The sequence below is a fragment of the Gorilla gorilla genome, chromosome 14 (assembly GCF_029281585.2).
Source record: "Gorilla gorilla gorilla isolate KB3781 chromosome 14, NHGRI_mGorGor1-v2.1_pri, whole genome shotgun sequence".
NCBI classification, from domain to species: domain Eukaryota; kingdom Metazoa; phylum Chordata; class Mammalia; order Primates; family Hominidae; genus Gorilla; species Gorilla gorilla.
Genome location: NC_073238.2, coordinates 84,391,126 through 84,418,729, shown reverse-complemented (window position 1 = coordinate 84,418,729; position 27,604 = coordinate 84,391,126). Strand labels below are relative to the sequence as shown.

At 32.2% G+C, this 27,604-nt stretch overlaps 1 protein-coding gene across 2 annotated transcripts in view; it reads left to right on the top strand.

Annotated features, from left to right (window-relative positions):
• Positions 1-22,022, top strand: part of KLHL1 (kelch like family member 1) — a 413,680-nt gene extending 391,658 nt beyond the window's left edge. For both annotated transcript variants that reach the window (XM_019039881.3, XM_063697407.1), the window contains exons 9-11: positions 3,087-3,299; positions 14,828-14,999; positions 20,856-22,022. In XM_019039881.3, the coding sequence (XP_018895426.1) occupies positions 3,087-3,299; positions 14,828-14,999; positions 20,856-20,915 (445 nt within the window). In that variant the 3' untranslated portion in view covers positions 20,916-22,022. The remainder of the gene's footprint in view (positions 1-3,086; positions 3,300-14,827; positions 15,000-20,855) is intronic.
• The last annotated feature ends 5,582 nt before the right edge of the window (positions 22,023-27,604 follow it).

Genomic DNA, 27,604 nt, shown 5'->3' with positions numbered 1-27,604 from the left:
TGAGGTGATATCTCACTGTGGTTATGATTTGCATTTCTCTGATGGTTAGTGCTGTTGAGAATTTATTCATATATCTGTTTGCTCCTGGAATTTTCTTTGTTGGGAAGTTTGATTACTGATTCAATATCCAAAATCTGAACAGACCTATATGTAGTTTGATACTAGATTAGATAGATATAGGTCTGTTCAGATTTCATATTTCTTCATGATTTAGTCTTGGTAGGTTGTATGTCATCATTGCCTTTTAATGTAAATTTAGGTATATATTTATATATAATTTTTGAAATAATTTCAGAAACAGAAAATGTGTGATCTATTATTGCCTAGAACTATTTTATTATTAATTATCAACAATATTTGGTTCAAATAACTCAATAGTATAATTTATCAGAGTAACGTTTATGAATAAATAAAGCAGCTTGAAGTAAACATTTCCTTTAAAACAATAGAGAATAAGAAGTTCATATCATGTTTATTTATAAACTATGTACGAGAGCTGTGCTAGGTGTCTCACAGAAAGACGCCCATAAGTAAAGTCCCTGCAAAATACATTTAGTTACATTTTAATATCTTAGGGTTATTCCGTACTTCTTTTGAGTTAAATCATCAATTTAAATGAAACAGAAGTAAGTGAGGTTCAGATTTCATAAGGTGTTTAGAATGATTAAAAACTTGTAAGTGAATGATTATTTCACTTCTGGGTGCTTTTGCAAGCTAAATTGTTCAATACTTGTTTTTTAAAATGTTCCTATTGGTTAATTTTAGCATACCACAAGACTGAGAGTTAGCAGACTACTTGTGAGTAATCAAGCAAAGAGGTATTACACGCAAAAAGGGAACACTTGGGCAATCAGATATATTTTACTATGGCAGCCATTATGAGAAACATAAACAGCTTTAGAAAAACATTCCCAGGATTTAAAATAATTTTACATATCACATTTTAGAGTTATTATATGGTATTAGAGCATGAATTTGTAAATCTACATCCTGACTGGTTTTATGCTAAGTAATACTGTCTTCCTATGCATTTATTTAGAAATTGAATATTATAGGTTTAAGTCTACTTATAAATATATTATATTGGATATATTGTCCATAGTAAAGAAAAAATTTCATCTGCGAACCCAAAATATCTGAGACAGGTCTCAGTCAATTTAAGAAGTTTATTTTACCAAAGTTAAGGGCTCATGACCATTACACAGCCTCGGGAGACCTGACAATGTGTGCCAAAGGTGGTTGGGGCACAGCTTGATTTTATACATTTTAGGGAGATATGAGACATCAATCAATATGTGTAAGATATACATTGGTTCCTTCCGGAAAAGGTGGAACAAATCGAAATGGGGAGGGGGCTTCCAGGTCATAGGTACGTTAAGAGACAAGTGGTTCCATTCTTTTGAGTTTCTGACTAGCCTTTCCAAAGGAGGCACTCAGATATTCACTTATCTCTGTGAGCAGAGGGATGACTTTGAGTTCTGTCTGTTGTCCTTTGTCCACAAGGAAATTCCTTGTAAGGAAGGTACATAGCTTTTATATATATATATATATATATATATATATATATATATATATATATATATATATATATATATATATATCTTAGTAGCTATCTTTTCTAGGAATAGAATGGGAGGCAGGTTTGCACTAAGGAGTTCCCAGCTTGACTTCCCTTTGGCTTTAGTGATTTGAGAGTCCCAGGATTTATTTTCCTTTCACACAAATCTCATTAAAACACAAACAAATCACATTCTCCCTCTATTCAAAAACCACTATGGCTTCCTGTTGTACTCAGGAGAAAAGTCTACATGCACCTTGTAAGCTGCCATTCACCTTGAACCACCACTCTCACCTCAGTCTCTGCCCCAGCCACTCTGACTTCCTTCCTGCTTCTGAAACTTTTCACTCACTATTTAGTCATCCTCAAATCTTCCTTCTCCGGATATTCCTGAACTCACCTCCAATCACTACCACTCTCTTCCAAGTTTTTTTGCAAAAGGTTTCAGTGAGACCTTTTCTGGTTACTTATTTAAATTGTATCCACAATCTCTACCCTCACCAGTTGCATTACTGATCCTGCTTCTGGATTCTATGTTCCCTGCACTTTGAACCTTCCCCAGTACTAAATGATATTTATGTTTACTTTGTATATTCTGTCTATCCCTGCTACAGTAGAATTGAGTGCATGGATTTTTTTTCCAGTTTTGTTCATGGACATATCAATAAAAGTTTTAACAATGTGAGACACACCCTAACCATTCAAAAATATGTAGTGAGCAAATGGATAAGTAAATAAATGCAATGCTGTGCCTTACTGTGATAAAATCATGACTATGATTAAATGGGGAAGGACTATTTTATTAGGATTAGACAATGTATTCAAATCATGTTAGTACCATTTATGATGCATAACTTATTTTGGGGGGGTTCTATCATACTTCTCATTAATAAAATAATTATAGCAAGATGAGTGTATCAAGTAAACTTCAGCAATTTTCAATCATACTAACATTGTTGCATTCTTTTTTCCTGTAAAGTCTTGTTTTTAGCTATAGTATAGGCACTGAGTAAGAAAGTTGTTGTTAAGATAATACTTTTAGTTTATTACATTTATTTATTGTTCTAAACTGTGAGGATGGAACACAAGGTGCAGGCATGTGTTACATACTGCCAAATCACTTGCTTATCAACGAGTAGGATAATGCCTTTCTCCTGTTTATGTTCATTGTCTTATATTTTATTCTGTATTTTAATAGCCATTTCTTAATATTTATTAAACTAATATACTAATGTTACTTATTTTTGCAGTATGCAATTTAAATCTATCCAAGTTTCTAGAAATAGAGGTGAAAATTATAGTTGTCTTAATTTCATCTAGTATACTGCAATTTCTATAAAAAAATAGAAATTTCTAGTATATATGATCATTTATTGAGTATCTTTAACAAAATCTCTCTGCAAAGTAATATATTTCCAACACGTTTGAGCCTCATACTGTGAAAATTTATTTTAAAGGATCTTTTCTTTTCTATATGTTGTCATCCAGACTATGATATTAAATCACGTTTTTCCAATTGTGTTTTTAGGTTGTATTCAGTTGGAGGTCGTGATGGAAGTTCCTGTTTGAGTTCAATGGAATATTATGATCCTCATACAAATAAGTGGAACATGTGTGCTCCCATGTGTAAGAGGAGAGGGGGTGTCGGAGTGGCCACATGTGACGGTTTTCTTTATGCAGTAGGAGGTCATGATGCTCCTGCTTCAAATCACTGTTCCCGGCTACTGGATTATGTAGAAAGGTAAGACCCCAAGGACACTGTTACAGCGAAAGAGACAGTGCAAATCACACTGATGCCTGATTCAAGTGATTGGAAAAATTGCATTATTTAGGAAGGGTAAATTCAACACCTAGAGATACATTTTTAACTCCTTTCTCTCTCTCTCTCTCTCTCTCACACACACACACACACACACACACACGTACTTTTATTTTCTTATTCTTTTATTCCTTGCTTCCTCCCTTCAACTAATATTTATTTAAATCCCCACAATGTTTTTTCACAAGTCCTTAAATAATCTTTAAATTTCTTCTTGATATACTTTTAAAACACACATTAAAATGAAGTTTTGAGTGATTTATGAAAGTGAATATTTGTTAACGCTTTTAAAAATATTGGATATTTTGCTTCTGTGTTCTATTCTTCTGTTCTTGTTTGTTTTACTACCCTTTCAAACTCTCAAAGGTGAATTATCAAGTTATTTTATGACATACCATTTTTAACATAAGACAGACTGATTGGAGCTATATTTTTAATAATCCTGGTGTATGAAGGAAACATAGGTTCTCTTATAACTCTTTCTAAAATTGACCAGGTGCATAGAAGCTAGAGTGGGATGACATCTTGGCTTCAGGCCTAGGAATACAATGCAGAGACTTCTGGCACAGGTATCGCTGAGTTCTCTTTGGGCTGTGCGTTACTTAGAACTATTATATGGTATGCAGTAAGGACTGAAGAGTCCTTAGTAAGATCATGGTAATATTTCCTATTACACAGGATACATAATGATCCATGGGGAAATGAGGATAGGGAATATTTAGGTCAATTGGTTTATCAATTGGTATAAGATAAGTAACTCTACTGTAACAAATAACTTTAAAACTCTCAGTGGTTTAATACCATGATGCTTTTTTTCCTCATTCATGCTACATATGCATGATATTACCACTCTGGTACTCAAAATGAAAAATAACCTAGAATATTGATCATTGCTGGTCTCTATGTCAAAAGGAAAAAGCCAGAGAGTAGTAAATTTTTCACTGGTCCTTAAACATTTCAACTGCAAGTAATAGAATTCTCTTTTGTTTGTACTACAATGATAAACCTGTAACATGGCCACAGAAAGCTTTTTGGGAGAGCAGTATCCCAACTTGTATCTGGGAGAAAAGCGAGATGTTTGGCTGATGGCACTGACGGCAGAAAAATTTTCCTTTTTATGTTAGGAAAACACAGTCTGTATCCTGATGGAGGCCTGTAAGTGGTATAGATGGTAGAAAAAGGATATTCTTTCCCATTTATGAAATTTTTTTCTAAGGATGAGTAATTATTTTTACTGAGGATAAGTCCATTGGCAAGAGATGGTTTTTGGTAAGCAGGCTGTGTTCAAATTGGATAAAACACAGAAACAATGTTTACCAATATTGCTACTCTGTGAAATGGACTGTAGCTTTATGGCTGTATACACATTGAAAAAGGCATTAAGTTCACTGCATTTTCACTTTAATATTTTCTAGTCCACGGAAATCAGGAACTACAGGTGTCACAATGAAGACAGAGGCCAGAGTCCTAATAAATAGGTTTATACTTTTATACTCACAAATGTGCAATCATTTATTTTAAAAATGCTGCTAATAGACTGACAACTGACTCATTTACATTTTCTGTGCTAAATTCTTGAGTAAACGAAGAGAAGAGATGAATATGATGAGCCTCCTACTTTTACCTTGAATATCTTATATAAATGCTGCTAATGAAATGATATTTCATCCAAATATTCTCATCCAACTCGACTTTATAATGTATTGAAATGTTGTTTGTGAACAGAGGCATAAATAATTCAGTCTAGGAATACATTTATGTTGGAAAATTACATTTAAATAAGCATGGCTATTTTGAGTTATAGGAGTGCAGTGGATATGAGCAGCTTAAGTAATGCAGAAGCACACAGCATTATCATGATTCTTATCCTAGCTCATACTACCCATCAGATTAATAGCACTTTTGCACTTTTTATAACATATTTTCTATATTGATTTCACATGTAACTCCTCAATAAATCAAGATATGCAACTGTGCCTCTGTGGAACCATTTTGCACATAGAATGTAAAAATGTTTTGTAGTATATAATCATAGGCAAACATCATTAGAAATAGCAAGAATAGTGTGCAATGCTATGTTTTGTAGAGAGCTGGATAGATCACATTTTATTATATCACAATGATTTCCTATAGAAATGTAAGCTATTATATAATGGTGGTGTTAAGTACAGTTATATAAAGTTTATCAAAAATTATTTGCACTCAGGCTGTCTTAAGCACAAATAACACTGGCACCTCAAATCAGAGAAGGTAGAAGGCAGGGACTGAATGAGAATGAGGACTTTAGAATAGTTGATGGAACAGATGAAAACTAATTTTGTGACTGAGCCTCACCCTAGTAAGAGCATCTTGGTGGAAAAATCAGTGTCCAAAATGTGCACTGAGTTTCAGGAGAAGTTAGGTCCAGAAGATGTCATCTATTAGGCAAAGAACATTCATTCATTTACCTATTTAGTCAGCAACTATTGTTTTTCATGTATTTGGCACTATGCTATACAGAGCTTACAGTATTAGAAGAAAGAGACAAATAAATAAGTAAATCTTTAAGATACCAAACAAAATTGGAATCTAGGCAACAGATCAGAAAATATGCTCAAAGGCATCAGTCCCACTGCTGAGTAAAAATAGATCAGAACCACCTTTGCCCTCACATCTGCATCCCGGTAATGAGGGCTGGTGAAAGAGGGGTGTCAAGATAATAGGAACCTTCTATACCAGACTTTGTAATACCCATTTCTGCATCTTCTAATTCATTCTTCTTATAGTTGCCAGAGGGATCATTTCACATTGCAAATTTGACCAGAAAGAAAAATTGAGTTTTATTTCTTTGTACCGATTATTAACATTATAATTAAAATTCTTTTTACATCTTTTTTTTTTTTCACTAAACTAGGTGCCATGTGCTGATACTGCCCAAGATAGCTTTCCACCCATCTCTATATTCCTGTGCTTGGTACAATTTCTGGCACAGAATAGGCACATAACAAGAATGTATTGAATCAGTCAGACACTAAGAAAAATGAACCTCAATATTTCCACAAGGAAAACTTTCTTGAGATAAACTGTAAATAGGTTGTTATACCGACAAATGAATTGATAGAGAAATTATAGAAGATAAATGGATAGATAGATTGATAAGAGCGGAAGGATGGGTGGATGTTGAGATGGACTCATGGAAAGGCAAATGTAATCATTTGAGGTTTACTTTATGACCCAGAATATCATAAAATTTGGTAGAAATTTGTTTGGTATTGCAAATCCAAATTTGCATTTGCCTCATCTTGGCGGAGTATTATTTCCATACACTTTAAGCAGAAAATTTTTGAGATAGATGGGGCCTCAAGAGGTAAGCAAATGTTCAAATACTAATTGAAAAGTATATCCTTATATCTTATCTAAACACTATTAACAAACGAGTATCAAAATAATTTTGATATATTATTGTGATGTGCTTCTTCTCCCTTTCCCCCTTCCCCTTCCTCCCCCAAACCTTTTCTCATTCGATATATTATTGCTGGAGTCAGCTGCATGAGTTCAGCGTGAAAGAACTAGCTAGTTTGTTGTTGTCATTGTTTTTCTGTTACTGTGCATTCATAATGTTTGCTATTGGCTAGCAATTATGCTCAGATTTTGGATAGACCATGTTAATATGAGGATTATATTAGTCCATTTTCACATTGCTATAAAGAACTGCCTTAGAGTGAGCCGAGATCGTGCCACTGCATTCCAGCCTGGGCGACAGAGCGAGATTCCGTCTCAAAAAATAATAATAATAATAATAAAACTGCCTTAGACTGGGTAATTTATAAAGAAAAGAGGTATAATTGACTCATAGCTCCACATGGCTGATGAGGCCTCAATCATGGGAGAAGGGGAAGCGGGCATGTCTTATATGGCAGCAGGCAAGAGAGACAGTGCACGAAGGAGGAACTTGCCAAACAGTTATAAAACCACCAGATCTCATGGAAACTCACTCACTGTCACAAGAATAGCGTGGGGGAAACCACCCCCATTATCCAATCACCCCCCACCAAGTTTCTCCCTCAGCACCTGGGGATTACAATTCAAAATGAAATTTGGGTGGGGACACAAAGCCTAACCATATCAAGGATTCTATGCTAACCTAAGTATTTAGGAGCCGTGCTTTATAAGTAGATGCAGCAATTGTAGCTGATACAATAGCTATACCAATTTAGTTATGTGATTTGCTGTTTCCCTCAATGGCTTATGAGGAGTGACAGAGAAAGTAGGTGACAGAATAACCTGCTGTCCTTAGATATGCTGCCCAGAATTCTTCTGGCATCATGATAATTTATCTGCATGTTTTGAGGAAGAAGGATTCTGTGGAAATACAAATATGCACGAATAAATGAAACAAGCATTATTCTATATAGATAGAAGGATATCGGCCGGGTGCAGTGGCTTACACCTGTAACACTGGCACCTTTGGAGGCTGAGAACAGTGGATTGCTTGAGCTCAGGGGTTTGAGACCATCCTGGACAACAGAGCAAAATCCCATCTGTACTAGAAACACAAAAATTAGTGACGTGTGGTGGCACATGCCTGGGGCCTCAGCTACTTGGGAGGCTGAGATGGGAGGATCACCTGAGCCTGGGGAGGTTGAGGCTGCAGTGAGCCATCATTTGCCACTGCACTCCAGCCTGGGCAACAGAGTGAGACCCTGTCTCAAAAAATATATAAATAAATAAATAAAATAAAATAAAAATAATTTGGATTTATAGTGCTAATTAAGGTTTTCTGTCATATTAGTAGAGGAAGTGATTATATAAATAATCTATTGTTCTTTAGTTTTGAACTGTTAAGCGTATCCAATTTTTAAGTTTGTTTAAACTGGCATTCGGATTTCCTGGGTATAATCCATGTTCTGCTGACTGACAGTAGTTAAAATAATTTTTAAAGGTTTATTGTGACAACTACATCTGAAAGGAGTCAAAGAGCTGTTTAGCTTTTTCTTGTTTTCTTTTTGTTCTGTCAACAACTCATTTCTCCTCTCCTCAACCTTGAAAAATTGATGTAATAGAATATGACGTAAGTCAAAATAGAACTTTTCATTTATCATTATACAGAAGTTGAAATCAAAATAACTTAAAAATTTTTTTTTGCATTGAAAATGAACAACAGATATTGAGAAGGGAAGCAGAAATTTATTTTTCCATCTTCCTTTCTGGATTATTCTATGCCCATTATATTTTTAAGGAGGCGATTTAAAAAGTTGGGAGAGTATCAATAAGTATATCAAAAAAGACTACACATTTAAAATAGACATTAAGCACATCATCAGCATAAGAGCCTGAAACACCCTGAATATGTTGAGGAGATTTTTTTCTAACATTGTGCTGACTGCTTTCTCCTCTGTCTTGGGGTTAAAATTAACAGTGAACTCAAAACTATTTCAAGGTTTTCTAACCATTTGAGGTTTACTCTATGACCCAGAATATCGTAAAATTTGGTAGAAATACCATGTATACCAACAAATATTGTCTATAAGGATAACCATTATACCACTACCATTATTTATATGTTTTTTTAGAAAGTTATATGTTATAAACTAAAATATGAAAAAAATTATTCTCATTTCAAATATATTAGGATCTACCCTAAAACTTTAATTCTTAGAGTTCTCTTAGGACAGAATCAGTTTGATAAAGCATGTATATAAATCCAAGTGAGTTTATCACATAAAGGCACATTTGGTTTAATATTGAAAAGAGTAATAAATGTAACTTAATACAATGACAATTAAATGAATATCTGAATAAGTGAAAAAATGATAAAAGTCAATATCTAGTCATTATAAAAAATGCTCACCAAATTTGAAAAATAAACTAATGTTGTTAATTTGATAATGAGAATCTACAAAATATTCATAGTCAAATATTGAAATGTTTTGTGATTTTCATTAGAATGAGAAGAAAAAAATGACTGCTAATACCATTTTTATTAGACATGTTAACAGAACAGCTAGCCAGTGTTAGGCATAAAAAGAAAGCAAATTGCCAACAATTGGAAAGGAATAAATAACAATGCCAGTATTCAAGATTATGTGATAAATATCGAATAATTTCATATGAATCAAACTAGAAACTGTTAGATTGAATTAATAAGATTGCTATATACTCAGTCAATATACAAAAATTAATTGGGCTGGGCATGATGGGTTATGCCTTTAATTCCAGCTCTTTGGGAAGCCACGTCAGGTGGATCACTTGAGCCCAGGAATTTGTGACCCGACTGGATGACATAGTGAGATCTCATCTCACTAAAATTTAAAAACAATAAAAATAAAAAATTAGCTAGGCATGGTGGCATGTGCCTGTAGTCCCAGCTACTCTGGAGGTTAAGGTGGAAGGTTTGCTTGAGCACCAGAGGTAGAGGTTGTGGTGAGCCGAGATTGCACCACTGTCTGGGTGACATACTGAGGCCTTGTCTCAAAAACAAACAAGCAAACAAACAAAACCCCCCAAAAAAAACAAAAAGCAAACAAAATTTATAAATTTAATGCAGTCTTTTTTAAATTAAAATTGTTTCATGTAGTTTGATTGTGGTTGTGTGTATATTGGAAATATGATCCTAAATTTAAATAAAAGTGAAAAGGGTCCTAAGTTCCAAGAAAACCTTGAAAAACTATATATAAAGGCTTATTATTAAATTATTTTAACTAGACATTGTAGTAACAATACACTATAAATAAATAGACAAATGGAATAGATTTGTGTTCAGAAACAAAATCACACATATGAAGAATCTTGATTATGGCAAAGGAGAAACCAAAGAGGAGTGAGGAAAGGCCGCCAGTATGACAAATGTGGCTGGGTGATTTGGATATCTCATGTGGAAAATTGTAGTCTTACCCTCTATTGCATATCACATTAAATATCAACTCACGCTGGATTTTAGATTTAAATATTACCCATAAAACAATAAAGCTGTTAGAATACAACACAGGAGATCACCTTCAAAAAAAAAATGAGGTGTGAAAGACTTCTTAACCTGGACCTACATAGGATCATCTATAAAGAAAATATGACAGTAAAATGTCTTCAGAAGATACCATTTAGAGGGTAAAATTTGTTGGAGAGTGGGGAAACTATTTGCAATATATATACCAACAAAAGCATTGTTTCCAATATATAGGCAAATTCTAGATATCATTTTTAAAAGAACAGAAAAACTAGGCAGAAGATTTGAACAAGAACTCTTCAAGAGGTGATATCCAAATAGGCAATGACTACTGGGAAAAAAAAAATGATTGGATGGCATTAGTCGTCAGGGAAATGCAAATTAAAATTACAATAGTATACCATCACCTACCCACCAGAAAGTCTAAAATGTGAAAGCACATAATACACATAATACTGCATGTTGGAGAGAATGTAGAAAAACTGACATGCTCATTACACTGATGGTAGGAGTGGAGTGTAAATTAACACAGCCTCTTTGTAATACCAATTGTCAACATTTACCACATTTCAAAGTATACACTCCCTTTGACCCAGAAATCCCATTGCTAATATCCTTTAGAAATGCATACATATACAAACATCTGAATGAAAATGTTTATTAGGAACATTATTACCGTTATGCAGTTATAAACAAATAATTTGTATTGAAATTAATTGTTTTATATTTTCAGAATATAAATAGTTTTTAAAGTCTAGGAACATTTCTTTTGATAATGTCATGAAACCTGGTAAATGTTGGTTTTCTTTACAGGAAAAAATAAAAGTATTTATTTTTAGCCAACACTATTGTCACTCTTGATTGTTCAATTCACATCTAATTTCTTAAAATTAATTAATATATAGATTTTGTGATTGATGTACTTGAAATCTATGTGCCACTCTTTTGAAGCAGGCTACCCATTCTCACAGCATGGACCTTCATTTATTTCTTTTTTTGTTTCTTTGGTTTTTAATTTGATTTTGTTTGTTTTACAGGCAAACCTACTGGACTATAAACCACTTCTTTATTGTTTAACTGCTGTCTATCTAAATATCTCCTGTACAAACTTGGGAAAAGAAACATTCTCAATTCTATTTGTTAACAAAGTAATGTTTTTATATTTAAAACAATTTTCCTCAAAAATGTTAAGGCCAATTATTATCCTTAAAGTATGAAAATGACACTAATGCTTGAAAAATTAATGGTTTCTTAAAAAATTCAATTTGGTTTTACAAAGAGAAATTAACTTTTATTCTGTGACTATCATATGCCTTTAACGAGTTTTCATTTTGTAGCTAATTTTAACCACTATATACTGGCCCTTCTTTTGCCTGAGGACTATAAACCTTAATAGAGTCTCTGATACGGAGCTCACACTCTGACCAGGAAGGCCAAGGTAAGATGCAGGAAAGGCAGACAGCCTAAATACAGTAAGACCCCACACCCATCACCTTATTAAAAAAACAAACAAACAAACAAGCAAAACTGGCAACTAGAGGCAAAAAATGGCTGCTTAGAATTCAAGTTTTTCAGAAACATAACCTGAAAATGACAGAGTTCACTATTAGTGAATGTTTGGACAATGCTTATACATCTGTAGATTGCTTATTTCATTTTGGGGATAATAACTTTGTATGTCCCAGGCTGAGAGGTGAATCCCTGAGTTCCTGAATATAGAAAAATCAATTTAAAGTCATCATTTTGAGAACAAGAACAATGGCTACTGGGAGATTTTAAATTTGTGTGATCTCTTCTCTTCCTAAACATCTGAGTGTGTCTATGTCAGGTGACTCAGATTTTGTTTTGGTTTCGTTTTACTGGTAAAATATAAATTTAAATATTATTACCATTACCAGATATTAATTAAAATGTAGTTATTACACATTTCAGATATGTTACCTACTACTGAAAACAGGCACATCTAATTCAAAGATTTGTATTTTCCAACAAACGCATTAAAATTGTAAAATTACTTTTTAGAAAATTTAAAATATATATGTATATATTTCTGATTGCAGGTTAGTATTTTTTAAATATGTATCAAAATATAGGACAAATGAGTATTCTTAAAATTTCCCCTGCAACATTTGAGTTTCACTTGAAGAACTAAACCTCTGGAAATTAGTTTATTATTGCTTAGCACACTAACGTTTGCTGTTTTCTCAGTTCCCATGACCTATTAAGTATATATATATATACTTATATTTGCAACATGATATAAAAAAGTATATATTTGCAACTGATAAAGTCTGCTTTGCAGACAATATTTAACGTAATTCTATACAGCTGAATAACAATTAAATGAGGATAATATGAATTCAGAAAAACTGCTTGTGTGACAGGATGATGACAAAATCCAGACTGTATTCTATATAAATTATTCACTTTAAAGTTATTTGTACTAGAAAAAGTTTCTGACAAACAAAAAGCAACTGATACAATTAACTCCCCTATAATCATTACCCTGCTTCAACAACTATCACAAATTTGTTCTTATTGTTTCATCCGTTTTTCTGCCCTCTGTCCTTCCTTTTTTCCCTAAAGTTTTGTAGAGAAATTTCTGAACATGTTTTCAACCCAAAACATTATTGAATTATTCCAGAAACAAACAAAAATAATAAGGACTTTATTTTTTAATGTAACTCCAATGTTATTATTCTGCTAATAAAAACTTCAATAATTGCTTATTAAAAGGTAATGCTTGGGTTCTCACTGATATTCCAAAATGTCTCAAACATTTTTTTAACAGTTGGTCTGTTTGAACTAGGATCCAAGTAAGGGCTACTCACTATATTTTGTTATATTTCTAACTCGCATTTAACTTAGTTACTTCTTCCTAATTATTTACTCTTTATCTTTTGCTATTGGTTATTAAATATTCAGTCAGTTACTTTATAAAATATTCCACATTCTGGATTGAACTATTTTATCCCTTGTGGTATCTTTTATTCTCTCATGTTTAAAAATCTTTGCACATTTCAAAATGCTTGTGGAAAAGGTTTAAATATTTTTAAAGGAGATTTTGATGGCATAGATTGTGTACTTGTGTTGATGTGTGTGTCTATGTATGTCTGCGTCTATCTGCGATGTTTTGTGTTTATTAACTACAGAACTGAAAATTAAATTTTTATGTGCTGGGCAGCCTATGTTTCAAGGTGATCCTGGTTTTCTAGCATTCGACCAACGGCTCATTTTACACACCATCTTGGCAATGCACAAACCCCCCAACCACAGTGTGCAAATTCACATAACATTGTGGGTAATATGAATATTCTCTGTGAAATATAAATTCCAGATCTTCTGTAACAACCTTGTTTATTTTCAGTAAAGTATAGGTATTTTTGTTTCTTCATTTGTTTTAGGAGTCTACGAGTTAAAAATTGAATGGGTGAAAAAAAGTGGAGCAGGAAAACTAAGAATTTATTTGCTGTGTTTGTCAGAAAATCCTTTCTCACAGTTTTATTTTATATTCATTCTTCTGGGTTCTTACCACCCTTTTTTGTTTTTGTATCTGAACCTGCAATTGTGGGCCAAAGGCAAAGGTACGGTTTCTTCATTCATTCAGAGTACATTCGTTAAAGGAGTCTTCAGGGTTTGGCTACTCAAAATATAAAATATCTGTATGTAGTACATGGTTATCGAATTTTCTTGAAAATAAATTTTTTGTTTAAATTTAATAACAGTAAGTTCAGTCTTCTGACTTTGATCTCTTGAATTATTAGTCTCTCCCTCACTGTCAATCCTGAGCAATGTCACTAAACCCAGTTGTGTTCATGTTATAATTATTTCCCCAAGTTTCAAAGGCTATTTTTCTATTGAATAAACTGAAAGTACCTTCTTACCCAGGGAATCAAACATCCCATAAGCTAATCAAAACTTACATCTTGAGGCACACCATTTCCTCAGTCTTTCTTGAACTTAGTCACACTACTTAACTGTTTCCTCAAATCGGACCATGCATTAAAACAAAAAACAAAACAAAACAACAACAACAACAAAACACTACAGTTATTTTTGCACAGATCTTTCCTTTTTTTCCCTAGCATATTTAGGCTAGACTTTCAGAACTGGTTTAAAGGAAACTTCATCTATCGAGTATTCCACAATGCTCCCAGATTTTTAACAATTTCTTCTGCTTCATTACCATAGGAGTCTGCATACATCTGTTTTAAATATCCTAATTCTACTGTGGATAATAGTTATTTATATATCTGACACTTTTTTGTAGAAAGACATCATGACATTATTTTTGTTGAATCAATCTGCATTCATCTATGAGTCTGAATACATTTTTAAAATACCTTAAAGTTTAGAAAGCTAGACATAATGGATGTTCATTCTAGAATACCTGCTCAAATGACTGAGCCTTTAGAGAAAAAAAAAGGTAGTTTCCTTTTTCATGACAGGCTTTGTAAAAAGTAAAATTTTTATAGTAAAAGTTGAATGTGATTAGAATATGTTATGTACTGTTGTCATTGAATTTTAGATATGATCCCAAAACAGACACTTGGACCATGGTGGCTCCTTTGAGTATGCCCAGAGATGCTGTTGGGGTCTGTCTCCTTGGTGACAGATTATATGCTGTTGGTGGCTATGATGGACAGACATACCTCAACACTATGGAATCCTATGACCCGCAAACTAATGAGTGGACACAGGTAAGATTGTCATCAGCATAATTCACTTCAAGGATAAGAATTTATTTCATTTACTTTCTGTGAAGGAGGGGTATACAAACAGTAATCTAGTCAAATTACCCTAAAACAAAAGTGATCGTTTTTGTCCAATATTGTGTTGATTTGTAAAAAGTCCATTAAATTATACATTCTTGTGTACTTTTATTGCTACAATACCTATAAAATATATATTAAAAAGTAACATACATGCTTAATAAGATTTCCATTTTCCACAACAAGAAACAGAATCTGAATTTGAGTTACCTGAAGCAAAAAATAAAAGTGTAATATATTGGTTCACAAAACCCTAACTTATAATGTTTGGTTTTAGAAACAATATAAAGGCTGCAGAAATCAACCTTCCTGGCATTCATTTTTGTTACTGCTTATTAGGTCCATTTTTATCTGTTGCAGAGAGAATTTTTCACCTGGTGGTGCTGCTGGGAAGTCCAAGTAGTAATCCCCACAGCCATAAACAGAAAATAACCTTTTAAAAATCCCAGTTCAATTAAAAGAATAAACAGGAAAGGGCTTTGCATAGCCTGTCATGTAGTGAGTGCTCACTCCTTGTCAATCATTTTGTCCAGGAAGTTGGAGTAACATGACTGGTTTATCTTAGGTGAGGCATTATGCCTTACACACACACTGTAGTTAGAGACTCAGGATCATGCTAGAATGAAGCAGCTCCCATTGTAATCACATAACTAGAGGATGTGTGTTGGTGTGTGTGAGTGTGATGGGAAGATGAGGCCAGGGCAAACTAATTACAGTGAAAAACATCTTAGCTGCATAGCTACTGTGGCCTTGCTTATGATGGAGGGAATCGATGCATTCTGACTTGTGTCCTTACATATTAGATTTCTCTTTACTTTCATTCTTCTCCAAATCTCTCAATATTTCTATTATTTCTCGCTTTTACCAGAAATCTAAAAGTAAGATACTGTTCAAATAAATAGTTTCCATCTAGGAGTGCAGTGCAGCTCTAAAGCTTTATTTAATTGAAGCAGAATAATAACCACATCTCCTCATATTGCCTCAGTGGGTGGAAGGATCTGATTTTGGTCAAAGAAATTGACTACAATTTATCTAAAGAACTTGAACACCTGATTAAAGTACATTTGTTTTAAATATATTTACTTTTAATGAAACATGATTTCCTTGATTTTGCAAGTTTTGATGGTATGCATTCAGCAACAATATTTTTTTAGTCAGACTAACTTCGGAGTACAAAACCAAATTCCCAATGGCTAGACTAAGGTACCTGCATTATGAATTTCTTCTCCTCTAAAGGAAAACTCTTGACTTCAACAAAAATAGGTACATTTAGCCAAGTAAGTAAAAAGAAGGAGTAGAGAAAAGAAGGGGAAATATCAAGAGATCTAAGTCTTGTTATTTTCTACATTTTAATTGCTAGAGAAGAAGCATTTCTTATTCAGAGAGCACTGTATGTAAAAAATAAAAAACAAGTAATGATTGCTTTTCACATTATTGCACTAAAATTTCGAAGGATATATTTTGACTGTACCTTTCTGAGTCCCTAGTGTTTCCAAAGCAAACCCTGCATGCATTAATTAATGATTGTTGACTTGCTAAGGAAATGTACTAGTTAAATGGTGTGTATTTTAAATGTTCCACTTAAAAGAACATTAAATAAAGGAAGTTTATGTTTATACAAACGATGTAATATAATATCTGAATACATATTTATAATAAAGAGACATTATGCTTATCATCCTCTAAAATTGAAATCAAAACAATATATGTAATAGTAATAGGTAAAAGACTCCTAAAGATCATTTTCCTTCATCTGTATTTTATTATACTTTTTTGGATCATATAGTATTTTACAAACAGCAAAGTAGCATTTAAAATATTTTATAACAACTTTATTTTAATACAATAAACATTAAATTTAAAACTGTTAAGTTACTTTAAGATTTTGCTTCCGTATCTTCTCATTATTTATATTTTTAAGACTCTCAAGGGATGAGCAGCAGACCCACACAAAATCCCTTTAAAAATTTTCAGGATTCTAGCCTACTTGAAAAGTTTTCCATATTTGCTAAATTCCTGTCACTTTCACTCCATATGTCCTGTAAGTGGACTAAATTGGTTATTCCATATAATATTAGCAGCCACAAATGGCTGATTATTAAAATAAATAAGCAAACTATATTAAAATATCCAAATATGTGAATATTTGGAAAAAAAACTCAGTTTAGCTTGAGTTGGAAATAGATTAGGAATCGATTAACAGTTTTGTGCCTTTGTTTTACAGAGAATGCATACACACACCATATGTATAGATACACGTGTGTATCTATGTATGTTTTAAATAAATTTGACTTTTGTGATTTAACACCGAGCTTATTTTTTGTGTTTGATTTGAAAAAAATAATGCACGTGCTTCAAGACATAAAGAGAACTTTATTCCATTTCTCCTAGCCTAAGTAAAATTGCCCTTTAATAATGTATTATCTGGGTATACTGTCATAATACTATCATGCTGCATTCATCTACAGGTTGTAAGGAATCAAAGACAATGTGTCATTTATTAACCTGTCTCTAAAGACTAGTATAGTTTCTGGCTGGGAGTAGGAGGTAATATGAATGTATCTCAAATAAATTGAGAACTATTGTTGCAACTAAGTGTACTTTTTGTGTATACATTTCATTTATTTGTAGACAATAGATATATAAGATATATTGATAATGATATATTGAGAATTTTGTTACAGAGAAGCCTGGTGAAATATCTACATTCAGCGTTACTTTTATTTCATTGGTTCTGTGGCCAACCTTTTTAGGTTATCATATTATTCATGCTGAAAGGTACAACCCCTGGAGGGAGAACAAAGGCAGATTTTTAAAAATATATATTAAATAAATCTGGACCAAGAGAAAAGAAGGAAAACTTTTCTTAAACATTTAAAATGTACTTATGTGGAAAAATACCAAATGTTTAAAATAGCATGATTAATTATTTGGTAAGAGAATAGCACTATGATAGAACTTAAGTGCACTGGGCAGAGAAATCTTCTTTCAGGAAATATGTGGAATGAGGCCTGACAAATGAGTAATAGCTAACCAGATGAAAATACGTGGAGTGCTTTGGCTTAAGGAACATCATTGGTAAGAGCCAGAGGAAGAACACGTGGTATGTCTCACTGAGCAAGAAACAGAATCGTTAAGTTTTGAGAGATAGATGTGGTTTACATTATGTAACCTGAGCTATATGGAAGACTGAATAAATTGATAGAATTAAACTTGTTGGAGATATATTTAGAGGGCTTGATGATTCAGATTTAGAGTTGAGTAAGGTAAAAAGAAGGGTCAAGGATTCTATCTTGAACAACTGGATGGAGAGGGGTGTCATTCACTGACATAAGAAACACAAGGGGAATATCACATTTTGTTTTTTGAAAAAACAGAAAGGATTCATTTTCACATGCACACATACACACATGCATATATAGAGATAGAGGTATAAATGTAGATGAAGATATAAAGTTAAGCTACTCACTCTATATGTAGTCTAGTACACAGTACTGAGTAGTGAATGGACATCAGGGAGCCTTTGGGAAAGTTGCCAAAAATACAATTACCCAATATAATCCCATTTCCATTTAGTGATAGGGCTTGTGAACATATACAGTCATGTGTTCCTTAAAAATGAAATACAATCTGAGAAATTCATCCTTAGGCAATTTCATCATTGTGCACGTATTACAAAGCATACTTAGACCAACCCAGATGGTATGGCCTACTACACACTGAGGCTGTATGATATAGCCTATTGCTCCTAGGCTACAAAGCTATATAAGTATGTTACAGTAATGAGTATTCTAGGTAATTGTAACAGAATGGTGTTTGTTTGTGTATCTAACATATCTAAACATAGTAAAGGTACTGTAGAAATATGGTATAAAAGATAAAAAGTGGTACACACCTCTTTTTATTTAACCTGAATGAAGCTTGCAGGACTAGAAATTGCCCTGGGTGAGTCAGTGACGGAGTCATGAGTGAAAGTGAGGGCCTCGGACATTACTATATGCTACTGCAGACTTGAAAAACTCTCTACACTTAGGCTACACTAAACTTATTTTAAAATATTTTTCTTTCTTTAATAATAAATTAACCTTAGCTTACTGTAATTTTTTTTTTTACTTTTTAAACTCTTAAATTTTTAAAACTTTTGGACTCTTTTATAGTAATAGTTACATTAAAGCACAAACACATTGTCCAGCTGTATAATTTTTTTTCTTTATATCCTTATTCTATGAGCTTTTTTCCATTTTCAAAAAAGTGGTACAACAGGTTTGTTTACACCAGTTTCACCACAGACATTTGAGTAATGCGTTGTGCTTTCATGTTAAGAGGGCTATGACATTACCAGACGATGGAATTTTTCAGCTCCATTATAATCTTATGGGACCACCACTGTATATGTGGTTCATCCATGACCTGAACCTCAAGGATGAAAATACAGCTATGCAGTGCATGACTGTATTTTGTAAATGCTTCTTAAATGACTCGGATGTGAGACAATCCATGAAAATCATTAGATAATAAAAGAAAGACCAGGGAAAGTACATGCATTTTGGAGTCAGGTAAACTTAGGTTTGCATACATTGATGCTGTGGGATTAACATATTGTCTCCCGATACTGTATTCACTCATCTCTCTCATGGAGATAACAGTACAAGATGTGATTATGAAGATAAGAGTGGTGACCTATAAAAATTATTCTTCACACAAATATGTCATGAATATATTCACATGCTCCTTCCCTACTCTCATTTTATGCAATAATTCTATGAGGAAGACAAGTGATGTTACATTAAATTAGCTTTTACAAATAATCCATTAAAAGAATAAAAAATAAATAGCATGTGGATTTTTTTAACGTACAGTGGATGATGGGTAACAATAAATACATTCAAAATAACTGGTAGAAAATGGAGGTAATTTTCATATTTAGAGTGTAAGAATATGTCCTTTTTCAATCAATAAGATAATGCATGTGATTTGAGGCTACTTTGTCTGCAGCTACTTTATTTCTTACATTTTATACACTTTCTTTTCACTCTGAAATAATATCATGTAATTTCTAGTCTACCCTGATATTTTTAGAAAACTGTAATAAAAAATTATTGATATCAAAAAGCTCAAATTATCAAAATGTTGGCTTGTCTCCAAATAAATTTTCATTACAAACTCTGTAAAAATTATTATTTTTAATATATTTCTAACTATTTTCATATTCAGCATTATTAAAAAATACTCAGTTCTCATTTCAGTGATTGTCATAAGATGGAAAATTTTTAATAAGCATATAGCAATTATAATTATGGCCTATTTATGACAAAATATTGAATTTATTTCATTGTATGTCTCTGTCTAGAGTGAATGAATAACACATTAAATTCAATACAATATCTGGGGAAATAACTTCAAAATCATTGCAGTAAGTGTAATAGCTATTTCATCTAAAATATACTCCAAGCTATCACTATGAAATATTATCACAAATGTGTCCATGCAAACTCCAGAATAGAGCTTTGATGGAAACTTTTCTATAGCAGGTTAATTTCAATAAAAATCATTAAATGTTTTATTACTGTTTTTAAAACTCCATAAAAATTGTAGGCTTAAAAATTTTCAATATACAAATCATGGCTTTTTTAAAATGCCATTTTCAGTGTTTTCATTTTTATTGTACTACTTCTGGCTAAAGCACATTTATTTATGATTTTCATGTAGATAATCTTTTAAAATATAAATTTTATATTTTTCTATGAAAACTTGTCTTAAGTTGTGTTTCATCTTTTTTAACAGATGGCTTCCTTGAATATTGGGAGAGCAGGTGCCTGTGTGGTAGTCATCAAGCAACCTTGACTTATTGATATTTTACTTGGAAAGATTTTACTTGCTGGAGTGGTTATTTTTATATTGAATGGCAAGAATGAGAAGTTCCAGAGATGAAAACTCTTCAAGAACAAGGATCTCTGTAGCGTTACCTACTGATGTTGAAAGAGTTAGTAGATCAAACAGAATAGTAGGAAACAAGAAAACATTAAACTTATACAGGAAAAATGTCTGGCCATATGTTAGTTAGTTCGGGAATGGTTACTGGTAATTTGTTTTGTATTGTAGCATACAATAACTAGAGTTACCAAAGGCTTGTTTTTTTCTTGAGCAGTTGAAAGGAGAGACCAATATTTGTGACATGGATAGTTTCATGACCACAACTCATTCAATCATTTTATAGTCTATGGCAATATTCAAGAGATTGCCAAGAGTAGAAGACAGAATATTTCATCTGACAGTATCTGATTGGTTTACTGTTTTTCTAATCATATGTGGTCATAACGGGAAGCAGAATTATGCTTTACTAAAACAAACCTGCTTCTGCCTCATTTTCCTAAGCTATGAGAACAATTAGAGAAACAGATTCATGCTTGTATCTTGCATTCAGAAAACAAACTGTCCTACTAATCAAAGCTGCATATCTCATCAGAGATAATGGTTGAATTTTATTGCAACCATATTGGCAATCTGAAACTGGCAAACACAAAGGATTGTTTTCACTAGGCTTACCATGTTGCTTTGCTTTTTTAACACACTGAGCCAAAGATTCCGTATAATTATTGGGCTTTTGCCTTATGTTGAGTTCAGTGTAAGCATGGAAGCTAGTGATTCTGAATGATATATATATCCATTGCATGTTGAACTCCTTTAGAGTTTTGTTCTTAAACAAACTTAGAATTTCAAAAGAAAAATATATGATCCATTAAGTTGGAGTGTTTATGATTATTGCTAGAAAGAAGGCAGACTTCATATTCTCATCGCCCATTTTTCAAACTTGTTACATTGATCTGTACATTATTTTAAGCCACATGTTTGTAATTGTTTAAAACAAAGTGGAAACATTACACAATGTCCTTAATAAATAGGCCCATGTAAATTTTAATTACAATTAATAAATGATCAAAAAATTTGCATTTATCAGTGTATTTTTAATAAATTTTAAATCAAATGTAAGGATAAAGTCAACAAGGTATATACTTGCAGAGACAGGCAATTATATTGTCTGATTTTCAAATTTAAAGAAGTATGTATCTCCATAAAAACATAATACTATGCTGACACCAAATGTAATTTTAATTATTGTTTCTTCTGTATTCACCCACTTGAGACAGTTATCATTGGTGCCCAGAAAACACACATTGCTTAATAAGAGTGCTGAGACTAGTGTAGGAGCTAGAAGAGGCAAGAAAACCTTCTTTTATAAAAAAAACAATGAAAACTATGGAATTGACTTTTATTGTTAGGTAGCCAAAAATATTTGAAATCTAACAACCAAGGAAAATATTAAGAAACAGTTTGTCTCAAGGAAACATTAGGAAATTTGAATTTTCTCAAAATGAACACATGGTCAAATGTATTAAACACAGTTTATTTCAGAAAATGATGCCATTATAGCTAAAAAATAATAGGGTAATATCAATGATTATTTTTACATTCTGGTGAAAAACGTGCAACATCAACTTTACAATCTTCAGTATTTCCAAGTGTACATTCAGTAGTGTTAAGCACATTCACATTGTTGTGCAGCCAACTGATTTGCAAAACTGAACCTCTATACTCATTCAACAAGTCCCTTTCTTCCTCTCCCTCCAGCCCCTGGCAACCACATTCTACTTTTTGTTTCTACGAATTTGATTACTGTAGAGGCTACATGTAACTGGAATTATACAGTAATTTTTGTAACTACTATATTTTACTTCACATAATGCCTCCAAGTTAATCTATGTTGTAGTATATGACAGAATGTCCTGTTTTAAGGCTGAGCAAAATTGTATTGGATGTGTATGCAATATTTTTTAATCCATTCATCTACGCATGGACACTGGTTGTTTTCACTTCTTTTGTGAATAATGCTGCTACAAATATTGATGTGCAAATATCTCTTCAAGATGCTGCTTTTAATCCTTTTAACCATATATAACAAAAGTGGAATTGCTGGGTCATGGGGTAATTGAAATTGTTTTTGTTTTTTTTCTTAGGAAGCACCATACTGTTTTCCATAGGGGCCACACCATTTAGTATGCCCACCAACTGTGTGCAGAATATCCTTGTCAACATATTCTTTTCTTTTCTGAAAGTAGTCTTCATAATGGACATAAGATGATAGCTACTGCCTTGTGATTTTAATTTGCATTTCCCCAATCATTGCTTGCTGGCTATTTTTATATAATCTTTAGAGAAATGTCTATTCAAGTCCTTTGCCCATTTTTTAGTTATTTATTTATTTATTTATTTATTTTTATTCTTCTATTTTATTTTCCTAGGCTTTAGGGGAACAGGTCGTGTTTGGTTAATGAGTAAGCTCTTTAGTGGTGATTTGTTAGATTTTGGTGCACTCATCACCGGAGTGGTATACACTGTACCCAATTTGTAGTCTTTTATCCCTCACCCACCTCCCATCCTTTTTCCCAAGTCCCCAAAGTCCACTGTATCATTCCTATGCCTTTGTATCCTCATAGCTTAACTCCCACTTATGAGTGAGAACACACAATATTTGGTTTCCCATTAACGAATTACTTCACTTAGAATAATGGTCTCCAATTCCATCCAGATTGCTGCAAATGATATTATTTCATTCCTTTTTATGGCTGAATAGTATTCCATTGTGTGTGTGTATGTGTGTTTGTGTGTGTGTGTGTGTGTATATATATATATATATCTCATATATAGTATATATGAGTGTGTGTATATATATATATATATCTCATATATAGTATTCCATTGTGTATGTGTGTATATATATACACACATTCCATTATACATACACACACACACATGCAATGGAATACTATATATGATATATATATATCACAATTTTTTATCCACTAATTGATGGATGAGCATTTGGGCTGGTTTCATATTTTTGCAATTGCTAATTGTGCTGCTATAAACATGTGTGCAAGTATCTTTTTTGTATAATGACTTCTTTTCTTCTGAGTAAATACCCAGTACTGAGACTGCTGGATCAAATAGTAGTTCTACTTTTAGTTCTTTAAGAAATATCCACACTGTTCTCCATAGTAGTTGTACTAGTTGAAATTCCTACCAGCAGTGTAAAAGTGTTCCCTTTTTACAGTATCCCTGCCAACATCTATTATTTTTTAATTTTTTTATTAATAAAAAATCAGTTTTTATTAATTTTTTATTCTATCATTTTTAGTTTTTTTATTATGGCCATTCTTTCAGGAGTAAGGTAGTTTTGATTTGCATTTCCCTGATCATTAGTGATGTTGAGCATTTTTTCATGTTTGTTGGCCATTTGTATATGTCCTTTTGAGACTGTCTATTCATGTCCTTTACCCATTTTTTGATGGGATCATTCATTTTTTTCTTGCTAATTTGTTTGAGTTCCTTGTAGATTCTGGATATTAGTCCATTGTCAGATGTATAGATTGTGAAGATTTTCTCCCCCTCTGTGAGTTGTCTGTTTACTCCGCTCCTTGTTTCTTTAGCTGTGCAGAAACTTTTTAGTTTAATTAAGTCCCACCTATTTATCATAGTTTTTGTTGCATTTGCCAGTCAATAAATATGATACACCACATAAACAGAATTAAAAACAAAAAATCACATAGTCATCTCAATAGATGCAGAAAAAGCTTTTGAAACAATTCAGCATCCCTTTATGATTAAAACCCTCAGCAAAATCAGCATAGAAGGGACATACATTCTCGTGTGTTAGTATTACTTGGTTCATCCTAAATGAAGATTGTACTCATGAGTTCTTAATTTAAATATAGTATATGATTTGTGTATTTTAAGACCTATATTTATGACATAATATTTTTCCTAAGTTCAATGTAATTGTGAAAAAGCTAATTTTACCTTACTTATTTCCCATCTTTATTTTGTAAATTTTTCTCCCTATACTCAGATATAGTTTTAGAGACGGCTAATATAATGATATGATTTAATGAATAGTGTAAACTATTAACAATTATCCATCAAAAACAAACAAAAAACTAAACTATCAAAAACTTTTCAAAATGAAATTAAAACATTTCTTTTCATTTAAAATTTAGATAAAAGGTGATAACTTAGTTTTCACCTGAAAATATGGAAACATTATAAATGAAATAAAAATTTTATAACATTTTATAAGATGAACAAAGCAACTGAATAAATTTATTCATTCCATTGATACTCTACAATAACGTGTTCAAAATAGTACTGATGTCATTTAACTATTACAGGCATTAAAAATCATTATTTAAAAACAAAATATTTTTTAAATAAAGAAATTTAAAAGATAACATTTTATAGAATAAACAATCAACTAAGTAAATTTATGTATATCATTATATTCTACAAACTGTCATGTGATCAAAACAGTATGGATAACGTTTTACTATTGTAGATATTTAAAAAATTTAAATCTTAAAATTCCTATTTATTTTAAAGAGTCTACTTTTCTCATCTATTCAACTTGTAATTAAAACATCTAGTTAACAGTGATAAAAATAGTAAATTTATATCAATTAAAATATGTTGCATTTTTTTATGATTACAGATATGCAGTACACCGAGTGGTATCATGTAGCCATAATTAAGTGCACCTTTGTTTTAGTACATTATATTTTATAGGATCTTGGCCTCTTCTGGTTGGTTCTGACGGCATCGGCCTGCATCCCTTTGCACTCTCCTCCCAGTGTACACTATCTATTCTACTCACATATTTTCTCCAACAGACAGAGCATATAGATAATATTAGCACTCTGAAATGGATAAATTAATTTTCAAATTTTAAAGAATAGAGGAAAAGATAAGTTGACCTATGTCTGTTTAAAAAAACAGTAAAATTTTGTAGTGGTCGTATTCAAAAAGTTAACATTAACATTTTTATAAATGGTTTTATTTTCCTGAGAATTTCTCCAAACTAATTTGCTATATTCAATAATTTTTTGTATACAGATTGTATTAGCCAAATTCTGCTTATATTGCTTGCAGTAATTGTGTATATCAAATTTATCATATGGAGACTATGAGGAGTAGTTTGAATAATGAATTCAGAGCCATTATGAAGTGTTTTTCTAGGACAAAATAAACTAAAATTTAACAACATTTTCAATACATTAATTGTAAATGTTTTAAAACCAATGTGATGTATCAGTGTGGAATTCACTATTTTACTTCCTGATAAATTTAAAGGAATTTCATCAAAATTGACATAATATAATTAATAATGACATTTATCATATTCCCTTCTCTGTCTCTCATGTATTATTTAACTTACATTGTTAGTGAGGAATGTGAATTATATGTAATCAAATACTTTAGTTAACTAAGAGTTAGTGGATGTGCCAATACTGAAATTTCAGTACCACAAGATGTTAATTTAATTAATGGGCCAGTAATTAAATTAACGTTTTATAAAGAACTATAGATGTAGAAAGTGAAAGCTATTGTCTTTTAATAGCTTATATAAAGTAAAGTTATATGTGTGAACATGATTTCCCACCTTAGTAAATCTCTGATCCCAGTGTGTGTGCCTGTGTTTTTCATGAATACATGTAAAAAAAAAAAAAAAATCTAGTTTTAACTATTCTGATAGTATTCTAAATAAAAAGGTATTTTATTTATAAATACATTAAAGATAGTTTCAAAAGAAAACTATATATGTAAATAATTATGTCACACTTCTTCCTCTCTTCATTTACCCAGAGTTCAAAAATTAAGAATTGTGTTTGATATAAAAAATACAGTTTAATTTTGAAATGCTTATTAATGGATAATAGATAGTAAGTCCTATCATCTACAAAAATCAATTGACAATTTTTTAAAGGCAATCCATGGTAGAGTTTATTCTACTTTGAACACAAACATTTAATTAATTCAGGCACCATGCATATACTTTTTTTTTTTTTTTTTTTTGAGACAGGGTCTCGCTCTGTCACCCAGGCTGGAGTGCAGCGGTGAGATCTCAGCTCACTGCAAGCTCCGCCTCCCAGGTTCACGCCATTCTCCTGCCTCAGCCTCCCTAGTAGCTGGGATTACAGGCGCCTGCCACCACGCCCAGCTAATTTTGTTTTTGTATTTTTAGTAGAGACGGGGTTTCACCATGTTAGCCAGGATGGTCTCTATCTCCTGACCTCATGATCTGCCCGCCTCGGCCTCCTAAAGTGCTGAGATTACAGGCGTGAGCCACCGTGCCCGGCCTAGGCATATACTTTTAAGGAGATTACTCTGGAAAACAAATTGAGAATTTGAAATGTGTATTCTAAAAGCATTTCTGGCTAATTCTGATTTCAGTATTACTTCATTGTATCAAATGCTGTGGTCTTAAATGACAGTTCAATGGCTACAGTATGTGGAATAGTTTTAGTTTGACTAAGTCACTGTTATATTTTTAGGATTATTGTGAATTATACAAATAATAATATTTTATTTTTGCCTTAATCATTAGAAAAGTTCTCCCCAAATTTAGGTCCTATACCACTGTTATGAATTGAATGTTCATGTCTTTCCAAATTCATATGTTGAAGCCTTAAATGTCACCGTGG